Consider the following 17,705-nt stretch of genomic DNA (forward strand, 5'->3'; position numbering starts at 1 on the left):
GGACACTGGGAATTTTCAAAGCTCCCCAGATGATTTCAACGTGCAGCTGAGGCTCAGAACCAGCAGCTTCGAGCATTGCACATGGCTAACGCTCAAGAAATGGGAGCTGTTCTGATCACTGTTCCCTCTCAGAAAGGGTATTCCAGAACCAAGAACTTAGGTTTTGGTTCCAATCCTGGCTCTGTCACTAACTAGTGCTAAGACTTGGGGTGCGCCATCTAAGTTCTCTGGGCCTCAGTTTCTTCACCTCTAAAAATGGCAAGAATAATTCAAATAATCTGGTGCAAGCAGCGGTCAGTGCCTCATTCACAGTTGGAGCCACATAAAGGCTTCTTCACTGCCCTCCCCACCCCAGCCCTAAAGCAAAGCAGCAGCTTCATGCAAAATTGCAAACCCAACAGTCAACGCCATTCTGGAAAAGCCTGTGGCCACTTTGTTTTTAGTAGAAAGTGGGGTGAGGGGTTAGGCAGAAACAGGCACTGGGATGTCTGGGGCCGTGCCAATGCCCCAGTCCCACCTCGGGGCCCCAGTCTGCTCTCTGCTACCCCCACCCCAGAGGGACGGCTCACCCAGGCTGGCCTTGTCCTTGGAAACCTCCTTCATCCTTTCCCCAACGCTTGGTCCAAAGTAACCTGTTCTACATGGCCTTGGGCTTAGCAGGCAGGTAGTTTATCCATAACGGCTTAGAACCACCACCACCCACTTAGAAATTGCCATGAAGCGCCAGAGGCCAAGTTGAAGGTTTCCTCATGTTGTCCTACTTACTAATCTCTCTAGGAACCCATAACTTACAGGTGATAATGATTAACTTGTTAAAAATGGGGAAGACGAGTCTCAGAGAAGACAGTGTCTTGCCCATGGTTATTCGGGAAGGGTTCTTTATTTTGAAGTTTCAATATAAGCAAAGGAGTGTGTCTCTAATGGTGGAAATGCAGGCACCTCAACAGCCTTTTGGGGCTAGTGTGAGGGCATGGTGGCTTCCTGGCAGCCCTCTGAACAGCAGGATCTGGGGGACCAGGGTCAGTGGTGGAGAGAAAAGCCACTACCAGGCCTGCCTTCTCCACTCAGCTCATGCTCGCTTCAGTCTCCAGCATACCTTAAGACCCAGCCAAAGAGACTGATAACCACTTTCCCTCCAATACAACCCATGACCTCCCACTTTTGTACTTTTGTTTATGCTGTTCCACCCCCTGGAACAGCCTCTCTCTCCTATCCACCAGCTGAGGAAACTGAGGCTCAGAAAGGTTGGATGATTGTGTGTCCAATCACAGGAAGGACATTGATTTTAAACAGGAGAGTGCAGCTGTTTAAGCAGAAGAATGTGGCCTTTCAACCCTGGAACGCAGCTCTGTCCCTCGAAGTCCAGGTCAGGAGGCCACCCCGTGACCTTGGTCATCGCAGGCTTTGCCTCCCGGTTATCCCATCAACCCTCTTGGAACATGAGTCTCCCCGGGCGGCCTGAGTCTCACCCATTTGTGTACTCCTCCCAGGGCTGTCCTTCCTGAATTCACCCAGAGGAAACAGGTTCTGCGCAGAATCGTATAAACTCCCTCCCCAGGACACTCACACTGGCTTAGGAACCCTGGCCGGTGGGAGGACAGCACTGAGGGTCAGCACCCTCCCCCACGGGCCTGTGTCTATAGGGACGGAAGCAGCCGACCAGGCTTCACGCCCCGGCCGAGGCTCGAGGCTGGGAGCTTTGGAAACGTGGCTGCAAAGCCAGCTGGGGCGTGAGCTCCTATTAGCTGCGAGAATGTCGCTGCAGGGCGGGATTTATGAATCAGGCATGAAGGAAGGAAGAAAAGGGAAGAAAGCCACCGCACCTCCTCAGAAATGCCCCATAAACCAAAACCCAGCATTAAGGGCATCAACTTCCGCCAAACGGAAGGAGACATGGTAATGTCATCGGGCCTTTGACAAAGAAACCCTCCCCTCCAGTTGACGTTAGGTTCAGACCAGTGTTACAATGCACTGAATCCCCTGAGAGTCCATGGGCTCCTGATCACACTGGGCTCGGCCACAGTTCTGGGACTTCACACCTGCTGTTCCCTGCCTGGAATGTTCTAGCCCCCTTTCTTAAGCCCTAAGCCTTCCTGTGGTTCTCCTCAGCCTACACTATTTCAGCGAACACCCCATCCAGGAGGCCTTCCCCAATTTCCGTGGTCTGACTCCCCACAGTACGTGGACTCACCCCTCTCGTACACCCCACATTCCACTGTAACTGACTAATTACTCACTTGCCCCCTCTGGACTGTGAGACCCCAGGAAAGGAATGTCCTTTATCCTTGTGTCCCCACGCGCCAGCATAGGGTCAGGGAGACAGTAGGTGCTCAATTAATGCTGTAGGGATGAATGGGTGCTAAGGGGGAGGGGCAGTGGGGAAAGGCCGGGAGTGCAGGAGGCTAACAACTCATTGCATCGGCCAATCCCCAGGCGAGGGTCAGAGCGCGCCCACCACATGGCATTCCAGGCCACAGCAGGGCTCACCTGAAAGATGGGGTACTTCACGTAGCCGATCTCTATGCAGGTGCTGTCATTTGTTGGTTTGCTGGAGAGGAGCGCCTTGAACCTGAACGAGAACACAAAGAAAGAGAGAAAGACTCACAAACACATCCACAGCTTGCGAGAAACTCAGCTCTCTGACGACAGAAACAGGCAATATCTTGTATCCCCCCACCCTGAAATACAACAATGGTACATCCACAGATTTCTTAATTTAATGCTCCCATGATACGATGCCATAATCCAATTGGAGGTTAAAACTCCAAAGTTAAAAACAGCGTTTTGAACTGTTAAATTATTTCTCAAACAGGTGATTGGAAAAGAACGAATGCCTTTTAAAACCCCGTCCATATTTCCAGGCCCATCACAAAGGCTGCCTCCTTCATAGAGTCCTTCCTGAGCCTGGTCCCCTCAGAGCTTTCCAGCTCCTGTCCTCCCTTCTCCTCCATCCACACATCTTGGCTCCATGAGGGCAGGGACTCCTACTGTTTCCACCTCTGCTGCATCCTCAGAGCCTACGCCAGTCTGGACCTGGGGCACGGTAGGTATTTAATCAGTATCTGCTGACCACTTGATGATCTTCCTATGGATGACCTTTGGATGACCTTCTGTCTGGGGTTTTAGAGGTACTTTCCTGCCATCAACTAAACTATATGCTCCTTGTGGGTATAGACCCTGTCAATTGATACTCACACACTGATAATCAATACATTTAGGAATAAACCAAGATGTGTCTTTTTTAAAATTAAACTTTCAATTTTGAAATATAGAATTTATAGAAGAGTTGCAAAGACAGCACAGAGAGCTCCCGGATGCCCTTCACCCAGCTTCCCCTAACGTTAACATCCTACACAGCCACGGCATCTTTGTCAAAACTAAGAAATTGACTTTGGTACAATATTGATCCAGTTTTTCTACAGTGTCACAACCAAGGACTATGCAAGGGACAGCATGTTTTTCTTGTGGTGGCAAAGCAGGGGTTTGTATTTAGTTTAGGGGCACTGGAGATGCCAGGATGCTTCTAGGAACCCAGGAGGGCTGGTCACACACATTCATCTTCCTGGAAGTGGGTTCTGCTTCAGGGTTCCCGGTGTCCTGATCCTCTACTCCCCACCGGAGACCTGCCTCCTCCTTTCAGCATCACTCTCTCCTGTGCCCAGCTTCACTGATTTCTCTTCAGGTCCCTGGATCATGTGGTTCTAAGTGGTCAGCCCAATCGCAGCTCAAATGGAAAGGAGGACAGGCAGTAGCTGGGCCAGCATGAGGGTGAGATCCACCACCGTCAACTCCAGTTAGGGAAAAGCAAGCTTCCAGACTTGGGTGGCTAATGCCAAAGTTCCCCGACATTGGAGAGCAGACCTTTCCAGCCTGCTGTGTATGACGTTTCGGTTGTACACTGCATGAGGGCACCTGGCTGAGGAGCTAAAACCCAACCCACGCTCTGCTCAGGACGCTCTGCGCCTGGTAGGGGCTCCATCTGCCCGGAGGAACGCTGCCTGGTCTAAGTCCCACAGAGCTGCCGCTGTTCACGCCAGTGGCTGCCTGTACTCCTTCTTTTAATGGTACTAAAAAGCACATAACAAAATTTACCATCTCAACCGTTTTTAAGTGTAATGTTAAGCATATTCACATTGTTGTGCAATCGATCTCCAGAACTTACTCTGTGCCCATTAAACAAGAACTCCCCATTCCCCCTCCCCCTAGCAGCCCCCATTCCACTGTCTGTCTCTCTGAAGTTGACTACTGTAGGTTCCTCATACAAATGGACTCACATGCTATTTGTCCTTTTGGGACTGGCTTATTGAACTTTGCATAATGTCCCCAAGGTTCATTCACATTGTAGCGTGGGTCAGAATTCCCTTCCTTAGTAAGGCTGAGTGATATATGTATACACCACACTTTGTTTATCCATGTAGCCACCGATGGACACCCGGGTGCTTCCACCTTTTGGCTTTGTGAACAACGCTGCTACGAACACGGGTGTACGAATGCCCTGTACTCTTGAATCCTTGACTTTGAGAAGATAACCGACCAGTCCAGTGAAGACAACACCAAAATCGAACTCCAGAGAACAGCCAGATCGACAGCCACACTCACAATTCAGCCGCTTTCAAGACTGACAATACATACCTTGGAGACGCTGTAAATAACAGCACTTTGTGAGCATAAAATGGTCTTCCTTCTACCAGAAAGGTAACATCGGACATTTCTTTATTGTTAAGGAAATGAGGATCTAGAACAGGAAAGGGAAAAAGGGTGGCTTTAGCGGAGAGAAGGGTGAAGTCTGGATTCTGCTTCTGGAAAGTGCTAGTAAGAGCTGACAGCGAGGCCATAGAGATCAAATACTCATCGGTGAGATGGTGACCAAACAGGAAATAGAATTGATCAAGGAACACTCAAGTCACTGAAAGTCAGTTTGTCATAGGAAATCTTCATAGCTTATTTGGATGAAAACTAGCATTTCCCCATAGAAGACTCACCCACAGCCTGAGTTCAGAAGTTTCAGGTGCGAGAGGTACACAGCTGCCCACCTGGCTTCTAAGAGTGCCACCCACCCCACCTTCGCTCCTCCTTCGGGGCTCAACACACTCCCTGCCCGGTGGAAGTGGTTTACAAGAGCTGCTCCTTGCCCCTGTGTTCCAGATGATTAGAAACCCCAGCCCTTCCTTCCCCAGGTCAGTGGCAAATGAGCCAGTCCCCTGCCCTCGTCTCCAATAATAACCAAGAACAGAGAACTAGCTCTTACAGAACACCTATGAGGTGCCAGGCACTGTGTGAACTCATTCAGTCCTGGGAGATCGGGACCACTGTTGGGTGTGCATTTGAGGAAACTGAGGCACAAAGAAGTTATAGTGACTTGTTCAAGCTAGTAATAGGTGGAGAAGCCAGGATTTGAACTCCAACATTCTGATTGGAGGGCCTGCATCGTTAAGCACTAGATCCTCCGATTTCCCTGTCATTTTAGCCATTTAGACCTGCGCCTGCTGAGGGTGCCCATCTGTCCTCAGCTCAGCATTCTGCCTTGTTGGGAATATCCACCCACCCCCCCCCCCGCCACCGCTGCTCCTACCAGGCTCCACCCCGCTCAGTTCCTAAGTCAGGCCCCACCCAGGTAAGAGGGCAACATGGCTCCAACCTTTGGTGGGGCTTCCTACGAGGTCACCCGCCGTGTTAGCTCACTGGAGTCTCTAAATTTAAGATGACCGTTCTGGGTGTCCGCACCCAAGTTCCTGAGTCTGAGGATGCACGGCCTTCCCAGCTCATGTGGAAAAGATTCTTCCCGCAGAACGCTCCTTGCCCAGTGCCTCTGTTCCCGCGAACAGCACCACCACCCACCAGGCGCCCAAGCCAGGGATCTGAAGGCAACAGGACACCTTCCTCTCCAGGGCTCACCAGACCTAGTCCATCGCAGACACTGCCCTTTCCTCCTCCTAAGTGTTTCTCGAGTCCCCCACTTCTCTCCGTCCCCTCTGCCACTGCCCGGGTTAGGACCACGTCCTCTCTTGTCTGGGGACCTGCAAGAGCCTCTGCTGGTCTCTGCTTCCACTCGCAGCCCCCTCAATCCGATGGTACCCCTCACCGCAGAGTCTTCCTTCCTAAAGGCAGATCTGATCACGCCCCTCCTCTGCTGTAAACCTTTCAATAGCTCCCTGGTGTCCCCAGGATAGAGTCCAAACTTCTTAACAAGGCCCCTTGAGGTTGGGCTCCTGCTGTCTTCTCTGGCCTCTCTCGAGTCATACCCTCTGTCAAACTGCATGTGTGCCTGAGCCATATGGGGCTGTTCCCCACCAGTGCTATGGGGTCTCTTACCTCTGGGCCTTTGCACATGCTGTTTCTTCTACCTAGAACACTCTTCCAACCCCTTCCAAACCTGGTGCACCCCTACATGCTCTTCCAGCCTCAGTGCAGACACCTTCCATCAATAAGCCTGATTCCCTGCCCTTTCCAGACCGAGTGAGCATCCTCCAGCAGGGCTCTCATGGGGCTTGTACTGCCCTTGCTGAGGCCTCACTGCTACAGTGTATCCACTGTCTATTTGTCTGCCTCTCCCTCGGGGCTGCACGCTCTGGGAGGATAGGACCTTATCTGTCCTTTTCACATCCTTTCCTCTGTGTCTAGCACAGAAAGGTGGTAGAGTATAGTAAAAGTGTGGGCTCTGGGGCCAGAAATCTTAGCTGTGTGACCTTAGGCAAGTCACTGAACCTCTCTGTGCCTCAGTTGCCCCTTCTGTAAAATGGGGATGGTACATCATAGAACTGTACTGAGCATTAAATGAATCCTGTAAAGCACTTAGCAAAACGGCTGACACAAACTACTCCTCAATAGACACGACCATTATCGTAGATGCTTAATTAATATTTTTTTGAATGAATGAAAGAACGCTGAGACCCTTGCTTCAGAGTCTTGTTCTAAGAGCCTGTCGGGCACATCAGGCCCCTTCTTAGCCTGGGGACCCACTTGCTGATGACAGGGCCCTCCCAGGGGTTAAAGGGCTACCCTGTAATGAGACCCCAGCTGCTCCCTAAGGCTGAGTTTAGGCTGTCCTAAACCACTGATGGTGGGCACCAGCCCTCTGGATTCCTGGGGGCTGTGACCCCTCACCCCCACAGCTGTTGGACCCCCAGCCTGGCCCTATTTGCCCAGACCCTGCTGTCACTTGGACCCAGAATCTGCTTTCCCGGCTGATTCTCTTCACTCGGCCCTCGAAAGTGGGATGGCCCCTCAGCCCCTGTGCTGCCCCAGATGGTGGTCCTGCTGGTCTTCCTCTCCTGTTACTATCAGCACGTGTAGCTCCCTCACCAGTTCCTATCTAAAAAAAGTTTTCATTTAAAATATATCAAAAAAGCATAAAAAGTCAAAGTCTCCTGTAATCTCATTATCTTCACAATTTTTTATTTAAAAAAACACTTCTAAAACTATCCAAGGGAAGAGAGACTATAGGGAAGGCTCAGAGTTGCCTAAAACTCACTTCTCAGCTTGCTTTAAAGACTGTTGTTGGTGTGACTTTCTCTCTCTTCTCAGCACCCTGCCTCCCTCTGCTCCCTCTCTCCCACTTGCACTGTCCATCTCCAACCAGCCCCCACGCTTGCTGCCCAAGTTGCTAATATCTCCTACCTTTTCACCATTCTCTCCCAGAATTCACTGGGAGGGCAAGTATCACAAAAAAGCCATGTGCTCTCCAATTTGCCACAGTCCCCACCACTCCCTATTGTTTACACTTCACTCATTTATATGACCTGTCTGGCCCTCTACAGATGCCTATTTGGGATGCTTGTCACTGATTATTCTTATTTTTTCTTTAAAGCAGGTCCCTAAAGAACCACTATTGGCAACGTTTAGTTATCCTAGCATGGAAATGATGCACTGAAGATGAAAACACTGCATGCTCCACATTCCATTTATTAATCATTATATCTTCTGCCTTTCTTCTTTCATACCGTGAGCTTCGAGCCTCTCAGGCCTGCCTTCCTTCTCTTGGTGCTAACCCTTGGAATTCCAATGCTTGGCCTGAAAACCAGGCCCTTTGAATTGCTAGGGAAAGAGATCTTGGCAAGTTCAGATGGAGGAAATGTTCCCTCTTCTCCGGGAGGTACAGGAAAGCAGATTTTAGGAAACAGCCCTTGCAAATGTTTGCTCTACTAAGGGTACCTTGTAAGGCACCCAGATGTCAGAGATTATTACCATGTCCTGGGAATGTCACCTCCAACCTCTGAAGTCTATTAATTTGGTTGGTCTTTATAATTTGTTGCCCTGATGATATTTTAATTAACACCTATTTTCTACAAGGTAGAAATACTTGTGGTTGTGGTACATCCTGGTTTGCCCACATGAATGGGTGTAAAGAAAAACAGATAAGCTTTGATTTGGCTGCTAAGTTTTTCATTTTGGCAAAAAGCTGGGTCACTTAAATTACCAACTTATTCACGACAGGAACAAAAATAAAACAGTTCCGTGAATTCAGCCTTTCCAACTATTTAAACTAGATCACCTGTTTTGAAAGCAGTGGTTTTGCTAAAGAGTAGAATTTTCAGATGCTTCCATCTCTCCAACGTTTCCCAATCTTTTCAAAAAAGGAAATAGGAAGGAGGAAAGCCCCAAACCTTCACTGGAAAAGGAACCCTTTATCTTTAATATTTTATAACTCCCCAGGCAGCAAGCAGACAGGCCCTTGCAAGAGAAGGCTCACGTTTCAGGCTTCAAGGCAGTTCAGTATTTCTTTGTCTTTTTTCCAGACTGATCTACCAGGCTGCAACAGCCCCAGGACTCTCCAAACGAATTTGGTGCTGGATGGAAAGGTTCCCCTGGAAAATCCCAGAAGCTGGGACTGCAGAATGATGGACTTAGGTTTCTGGGCGGACCTGGGCTCAAGCTCCAGCTCCGCCTGAACTGACAGTGCAGGTACGGCAGAGCCCCCCTTTCTCCAGCTGTGACATGGGGCGACTAACAGCGCCTGCCTCTTGGGGTGGCCCGAGCATCACTTGAGATGGGTAAATCAAGTGCTCGGCTGGGGCCGGATCAACCAAGTGCCCAAGGAGAACAAAATGTGGTTACTGCCACTCTCATGCGATTTCAGAGCGTCCCATCTCCCGGGCTCAGGTACGTTCCCCTCGAATGTGTGTGTGTTGTGGGGGGACACTTGTTCCCCTCTCCTCCTAGTTCCCTCCCATGGACTTCCATTAGAGGAACACTGCTGGCCTGTCATTGTCCCCTGCTTGCTCCTCCTCCGGGAGGAAGAGGGACTTCTTAGAGGGGAGGCTCTAGGGGAGGGCTGCGTCACAGAGCGCGGCCTTCTTTTGGCCTCGACCTGCCTGCAGGGAGCGCACGGGCTGGAGCTGGGGAGGCCTTCTGGAGTCCACAGTCCATCACTGTCTGTGACTGCGGGAGAAAGACGCTCCATCAGAGGAACGAGGCCCTGGCGCATCTCTCTGTCCACATCCCTGGGGTATATCCTCCAGTTATCCCGTAATAGAGGTGACATCTTGATCTTCACCTGCCTGGCTCCTGTATCTATCTTGGCTGCTGTTGGATACGCCCTTCCTTCTTTGATGACATTCGCCTCCCCCTGGTCCTCAAAGCCACAGCCCACGCTGCGCAGGGCCCGTCGGCCCAGTGAAGCACACTCACCCAGTCTCGAGGTCTGTTTCCGTTTGATCTCCGTGAGCTTGGGGATGGGGTAGGGCCCGTAGCAGTGAGTGAAGATGACGCACAGCTGCTGGCTGATCACTTCGTTCTGCGGAAAAGAAAGAACAGCTCACATTGCTGGGGCCCGTGCGCAGCCTGTCCAAACTCTTGCACAGGAACACGCCCCCCCCCCCCCCCAAGGCAAGGGGAGCCCACAAACTGATCGCAGCTTCCAAGAGCAAGTCCCCTGGACATGATGCATGCAGTTTGCCCTAGCAGGCCCTGGACCAGCTCGCTCTGTCAGTCCACCATCTCTTTCCAGCTGGGTCACTGGTGAAGGCGTAATTTGTAATTGAATCCTTCTCTCTTGCCCTCATCATTTACTATCCATTGGAAAGCAGGTTTTGTAACTCACAGAATGGAAACTAAGTTTTTATCCCAAACACACCTTTATCAATACTCCAAAATTCTGATTATAGCTAATTATCCTGAAACTAGCAGCAGGAAGCCCTTTCGATCCTGGGATGGTGCTCTCCAGCACCAAGACACAAATGCTCCCCATTCAACTTTCTTATGAATCAGATTCTGGTCCTGGGGCATTTCCGGATCCAGGAGCGCTCAGCTGAATCATTTTCTCAAAAAAAAGCGAAGGAAACAGTTCTGTGATGCAAAACTCCAGCTGCCCCTGATTGCTCAGGCATGAAGGAGCCTGTTTCTGTTGACCCCCATTCTTTAGGTTTATTGCCTCCTTCCCCCTGGGGCCCCCTGCTGTTCATTAATCTCCCTTCTACTGCAGGTGTCCAGGGGAAGCCAGGCATCACAGCATTTGGAGGCTTTTTGTTGGGGGAGGGGGGTTGAAACTAGGGGCCAAAAAGGGGGGTTAGACAGAAAGACATTTACAATATATTAAGAAAAGTAGGTTACAACACAGTTTGTACCATATATTTTTGGAAATAAAACCCTACATATATATTTGGACAGATATGTATAGAAAAAGGTCTGGAAGAATAGAGTAGCTACTTTTGGGTGGGATTATGATGTTTTCTCTTTTCTTTTTATCTATATTTTCTACAAGAAAGTGTTGCTTTTGTATTAAAAACAATAAATATTATTTTTCATTTTAAAAGATGGGTTTGGGACTACTAATGATGTCGGGGGTTCAAGCTATTCTGAAATCGACTTCATTGTGCTCCCAAACCAGAAGGATACAGCTCAACCTAGGAGAGGGACATCCAAACCTTCTATTAAAGTGGGTGAGACACCAAAGGGCACCATGCCACCTCTGAGTGATCCGCAGAGGCGCCTAAGGAGACACAATCATATTGGATGGAAAAAGGGACTGCTTTAAAAGAAGATGCCTTATAACCAAAGGGTGTTAAATGCTCCTCTCACTTAACACTCACAAAGTGACTGCCTGTCTCATGGCTTAATGCTGTGGTTCTCAAAGTGTGGTCCTCAGACCAGTAGCACCAGCATCACCTGGGAGCTTGCTAGAAATGCAAATCCTCAGGTCCCATCTCAGATGTTCTGACTCAGAAATGCTGGGGGTGGGGCCCAGTAATCTGTATTTTAACAAGTTTTCTGGTGATTCTGATGCTCCCTAAAGTTTGAGAACCACAGGGTTCATGTACTGAAATTTTGTCTTGGGTTTGACCTGGGCTGGGGGCTGTAAATTTGTTTCTTCTGGTCTAAAGCCTTGCCACTCAAATGTGCTCCATCGACCAGCAGCAGCAGCAATATCGCCTGGGAGCTTGTGAGAAACGCAGACTCTCACCGTAGGGCCACTGAATCAGAATCCACGTGAACACACTCTGCAGGTGCAGATCCCCATACACACTGGTGTTGGAGAAGCACTGAGTGGTGGGCAGAATTATGGCCCCCTAGAAGATGGCATGCCCTAATCCCTGGGACTGTGAATACCATGAGATGCCATGCCCATGAATATATGACCTTAGAGGGCAAAAAAGACTTTGCAGGAATAATTAATGTTACTTACTAGTTGATCTTAAAAGACGGGGATTATCTTAGAGGGCCCAATGTAATCACATGAGCCCTTAAAATTAGAGGCAGATGAGGAATTCAGAAGCGATGAAGGAGAAGAGGAAGTCAGAGGGACTGGAAGCCTGAGAAGGATCAGATGAGCTGCTGCTGGCTTGGAGACGGAGGGGGCCACATGGCGAGCTTCAGAGGGAAAGTAGGCAACAACACCAGGAGAAAGATGGGACCCCCAGCTGACAGCCAGCAAGAAAATGAGACCTCAGTCCTACAACCACAAGGAAATGAATTCTACCCAAACCTGAATGAGCTTGCAAGTGGATTCTTCCCCAAAGCCTGCAGATGGGAACACAGCCCAGCTGACACCTTGCTTTGGCCCTGTGAGACCCTAAGCGAAGAGCCCAGCCGAGAAGCTGTGCCCTGGCTTCCGACCCACGGAAATCATGAGATAATAGACAGGTATTGTCTTCAGCCTGTAAGTTGTGTGATTGGTTACTGCAGCAATAGAACACTAATACACCTTGTCTAGAGTTTGCCTCAGGTGAACCACATTTCATCATCCCTGTGGCCTCAGACTACCAGACACACCGTGGACACTCAATGAATACTTGCTGGTCATGAAAAAGATGAAGCCTGTGACCTGCTAAATGCTCCATACAGACTGTATGATGAATGGCGCTGGTCTCATTCCTCTGCACCAGGATTTGTCTTGTGAGCCTTGCTGGTGAGCCAGCCCTGTCTAATCAACTCAGGGTGAAGGAATGAAAATGCATTTCCTGGACTTGGTGGCCCGTAAGAGGGACGTGAGCTGCCAGTGGACTCTTCCGTGGGGTTTGTGTTTTTGGTGGCGGTGGCTGTTCAAGTCAATTCAATAGGTACTTATTAACCATCCAAGAGGCGTCCCATACTGTGAAAGGAGCTGTATCCTGGGCGACAGAAGCAGGCAGGGCGAGACCTCTCCCCTCCAGGACTCACAGCTCAACCTCGACCTTGCTGCCTAACTTCAGTGTGTGCTATGTCACCCGAGTAAGTAAAGATAAGGGCTGGCCACGCCTGTTCCAAACGGACAACGCTCAAATACTTAAACATTATCTGGAGGTGCACAACCACCCACTTCTAAGTGAGGGCTGCACAGAGTGACCTGATTCCAAAAAGGACAGTTTGGAAAGGTGAGGAAAGAGTAAGTTTGTGGTGGAGAAACTTGACAAGTATGACCTTAGCCAGGTGATCAAGGTCATCATCAACAGTGATAGCACGTCCCCTTGATGTGATGAGAATGGCACTTGACCTCTGTGGTCCTCCTCCCCGAAAACCGTAATCCCAGGCTAATCATGAGAAAAACGTCACACGTTCCACTAGACAGCATCCTATAAAATACCTGCCCAGGACTCCTCAAAATTGTCAAGGTCATCTAAAACAAGGAAAGTCTGAGAAACCATCTCAGCCAAGTGCAGCCCAAGGAGGCACGGCCACTAAATGCAATATGGTGTCCTGGATGGGATCCGGGAGCAGAAAAAGACACTAAATAAGAACTAAGTGAATAGGAATAAAGTATGGGACTTAAATAATAATAATGTATCAATGTTGGTTCATTAATTATAACAAATGTACCATGCTAATGTAAGATATTAATAATGAGGGAAAGTGGGGGAGGGGTTATATGGGAACTCTGTGCTATCTTATCAATTTTTCTGTAAATCTAAAACTTTTCTAAAAAATAAAGTCTATTATTAAAGACCTGCCCAATGAGGGAATAGGATCATTATGAGGAAAGCACTAGATGTTCAGGTGAGAAGAGGAAAGAGAAAGGGTCAAGGGTTAAAGTGGCCATCCACGGTCATCGGGGCTTTATTCACTTATCCCCCAAAGGTTCCATGAATATGAACCTTTCCCCACACCCTAAGCTACGCATTCACTAATTCTTTCCTCAACTATTTACTGAGCATCTATGAAGGGCCAGGCACTGGCTAGGCCCTGGGTGCCTGCGCTATGATGCGCCCAACGTCAGCTTCAAAGATGCTGCCTTTTCCAAGCCTTTCCGGCCACTGCTCTTTCAGAGACTAGAGCCCTAAGAGAAACTCCCCAGTGCGTCTCTCAATTCATCTGTTTGTCCAGGTGTCTGCTCGGCGCACTGCCCTGTGTGCTTCCTCTAGGCGATGGGGTTGTGGGCATAATTCACTCTGGTTACTCAGCACCCAGAATGAATCAGGACTCCAGGAGGGCTCCTTCAAGGGAGGCGGGGTGGCTGTAATTAGTATCAGTTGACAGCGACAGTGGGGTGAGACCCATTGGGTTAAATGGTCAGTTTGGGGCAGTGAATTGGGTTATTCTATGAGATTGCTTAGCTCTGGACCAAACCTGAAGACAGCAGAGCTGAATTAGCCCAATGCAGGCTGTCTCTGTTTTGGAGGCGGGGGTGGGTGGGGTGGTTGTGCTGGAGCAGATGCTGATACTCTCCTCTGAGCGGCACATTTGTCAAGCACAGTGCTTTTAGGTCCAAGGTGTGACAAGACTCCAACCTCAGGGGCAGCAGGCCAGTCTTTACATGCAGGCTCTGACCTTGGAGGCCAGGGCAAGCCTGAGGAGGGGGGTGTGGGGCGGCCAGGTGGGCGTCTGGCCAGGCCTGAGCACACAGCGCCTGGTTAGCAGTTGCTATTGGCATGTCGCTGGGTGAACCTGCTGTTCTGGTGTCTTGTCAGAAATGCTGGGTGTGCACATGGGCTGCCCTCAGGTCCTCGGGACTCAAAACTGTGTGGCCACACAGAACTAAAGGGGAATGAAGTGAAGTTCTTAATGCCACTCTTACCAGGAGACCCTCCTAAGATGGACTCCTGTGGATTTTGGGGCTGACATCTCACCTCTCTGCCTCTGATCTCTCACTCCTCTCCTACAAAGATACTGAAACACCTTCTTCTCTTCTGAAAGGAACACTATGATTAACCCCAAAGGTCCTTTATAGGGCGCTCAGGCTGAGGTTCTATGTAGTGATAAAAACATGGACAATGGGGCCAGATGGAGGTATGTCCCAGTCCTGGTCCTCACTCACCAGCTCTGTGACCTTAGCAAAGTTACTCAGCTTCTCTGGGCTTTGGTGTTCTCTTCCAAAGTGGATAAAGAACACCTGCTATGAGAGCTAAAAAAGATAATGCATCACGTTATACCATTAGGTTGAACCAAAGGGAAGTGCCAATACTTGACCATTTTTAACCCAAAAAACAGCAATTTCTCATAATTCAAACTAATCTCTATTTTTCTAAATTCCAAAATGTCATAAAATTAATGGCAGCTTTTAGGAAGAGAAAAAAAGCTCATCATGTTAAACATACACATCCATTTCAAACTGAGAAATGCTAAAAGGTGAAAATAGCTTCATCTTAGAATCAAGAGAATGTGGAATTACTGCTACTTTCTGGGGACACTGGCAGTGATTTTGCTGCCTCAATCCATTGTCAACAGCGATTTGTCCCTCCAACTGGTCCCTTCCCTTGTGGAGCCTCTCTCACCTGGAGCAGACCTGGAAAAGAGGGGGGAGGGCTGCCTGCCCCCAGCGGGGTTCCATGAGGTCAGCGTAGCCTGGAGTCTGTCACTCACCCCACTGGAGTTGTGTACAAGATGAAATTGAACACATAATGAACTTTGAGTGCGTTTAAATCATCACCCATTTATTTTGATATGTACTGTCTATTCACGGCAAGTGATGGGGACTTTTTATTTACGGTCGTAATATAACGTTTCCTTTCTAAATACAATTAAGGGAAGGTAAGTTGATTTAAAAAAAATCAAGCAAGTAATAACCAGTGAAAATATCCTTTAGGAATGAAAGGGAAATCAGACATTCTCAGATGAAGGAAAACTACGAGATTTGCCACTCGAAGACCTACCCTACAAGAATGGCTGAAGGAAGTTCTCTAAACAGAAAGGGAAGGATAAAAGAAGGAACCGTGGAACATCAGGAAGAAAGAACGAACACGACAAGCAAAAATATGGGAAAACATAACAGGCTTCCCTTCTCCTCTTGAGTTTCCTAATTATGTTTGATGGTTGATGCAAAAATTACAATAGTGTCTGATGTGGTTCTAAGTGTATGTAGATAAAATATTTAAAGACAATTATGACATAAATGAAGGAGGGTAAAGGGACAAAAAGGGAGGTAAGCTTTCTATACTTGACTTGAACTGGTCAAATGATGATACCAGTAGACTGGGATGTTATGTATACATAAGGTAATACTTTGAGTAACCCCCTAAGAAACTAGACAAAGAGGTACATTCAAAAACAGTATAGACAAATGAAAATAGAATATTAAAAAATGTTCAAGTAGTCCACAGGAAGGCAGGAAAAAGAAAAGAGAGAAACAACTCAGATCAAACAGGAAACAAAAAATAAGATGTCAGACTTAAGCCCTGAAGTATCAATAATTGAATAAAATGTAAACAGTCTAAATACACCAATTAAAAGACAGAGATTGGCAGAGTGGACAAAAAGTCCAACTACATGCTATTTACAAGAAACTCACTTTAAATAAAATGAAATAGGCAAGTTGAAAGAAAAGGATGGAAAAATATGCAAACAATCAAAAGAAAAGAGTGGCTATATTAATATTAGATAAAGTAGACTTCAGAGCAAAGAAAACTAGCATAAGCAGAGAGGGGTGTTATATAATGATAAAAGGGTTAATTCACCAAGAAGACATTGCAGTCCTAAATGTGCATGCACCAAACAACAGAGCTGCAAAATACGTGAATTGAAAACTGATAGAACTGAACGGAGAAATACACGAATCCACAGTTACAGCTGGAGACTTTAACACCCCTCTCTCAAATGATGGAATAACTAGTTAGAACATCTGTAGGATATGGAAGAACTCAACAACACTGTCAACCAACAGAATCTTATCGACATTTACAGAACGCTCCACTCAGCAAAAGCAGAAAACAGTCTTTTTCAAGTGCCCATGGAATATATACCAAGACAGACCATATCCTGGCCTACAAAACCAACCTCAAAAACTTAAAAGGATTGAAATAATACAGAACATATTCTCTGACCACAATGGAATCAAACTAGAAATCAAGAACAGAAAGATAAAGGGAAAATCTCCAAACACTTAGAAACTAAACCACACACTTCTAAATAATCCCTAAGTCAAAAAGCAAACAAAATTACACTGGGAAATAAAAAGTACACTGAACTGAATGAAAATGAAAATAAAACCTATCAAAATTTGTGGTACACAGCCAGAGCAGCGCCCAGAAGAATATGTATAGTATCAAACGCATACATAAAAAAACAGGAAAAGTTTCAAGTCAATAATCTAAGATTCTATCTCAAGAACCTGGAAAACGAAAAGCAAAGTAAACCCAAAGCAAGCAAATGATAAATATAATAGCAGCAATCAATGAAATTTAAAATAGAAAAATAGTAGAGAAAATAGTGAAACAGAGAATTTGGCTCTTTGCAAAGATGAATAAAATTGACAAACCTCTAGGAAGACTGAAAAGGGAAAGAAGAGAAGACAAATTAACAAAATCAGGAATGAAACAGGCGCTATCATTACAGACTCTGCAGACATCCGAAGCATAATAAAGTAACGTGATGAAAAATTCTACACACATAAATTTGACAATGAAGAGGAAATGGACCAATTCCCTGAAAAACACAAAGTACCCCAACTCACCCAATATTAAATAGATAAATTTGGAAAGCTCTGTAAGTATTAAAGAAACTGAATTCATAATTTAAAAAATTCCCCCCAAAGAAATCCAGGCCCAGATTGAAAAGGAAGACATAAAACTGTCTTTATTGGCAGATAACCTGATTGTTTAAGTAGAAAATCCCAATAAATCTACAAGAAAACTCCTAGAACTAGGGGCCAGCTTGGTGGTGCAGCAAAGTGCACACGTTCTGCTTCGGCAGTCTGGGGTTTGCAGGTTCGGATCCCAGGTGTGGACCTACATACCATTCATCAAGCCATGCTGTGGCAGGCGTCCCACATATAAAGTAGAGGAAGATGGGCATGGATGTTAGCTCAGGGTCAGTCTTCCTCAGCAAAAAGAGGAGGATTGGCAGCTGATGTTAGCTCAGGG

The 17,705-nt window shown here is 47.5% G+C and overlaps 1 protein-coding gene across 1 annotated transcript in view; it reads right to left on the bottom strand.

The window, feature by feature from the left end:
- Window positions 1–17,705, bottom strand: part of ABTB3 (ankyrin repeat and BTB domain containing 3) — a 298,699-nt gene that overhangs the window by 14,763 nt on the left and 266,231 nt on the right. Inside the window, exons 12-14 of the mRNA XM_046646488.1 lie at window positions 9,628–9,733; window positions 4,633–4,735; window positions 2,488–2,569 (exon numbers count right to left, since the gene is read on the bottom strand). Of these exons, the coding sequence (XP_046502444.1) occupies window positions 2,488–2,569; window positions 4,633–4,735; window positions 9,628–9,733 (291 nt within the window). The remainder of the gene's footprint in view (window positions 1–2,487; window positions 2,570–4,632; window positions 4,736–9,627; window positions 9,734–17,705) is intronic.

This window comes from Equus quagga, chromosome 19 (genome assembly GCF_021613505.1).
Source record: "Equus quagga isolate Etosha38 chromosome 19, UCLA_HA_Equagga_1.0, whole genome shotgun sequence".
NCBI classification, from domain to species: Eukaryota; Metazoa; Chordata; class Mammalia; order Perissodactyla; family Equidae; genus Equus; species Equus quagga.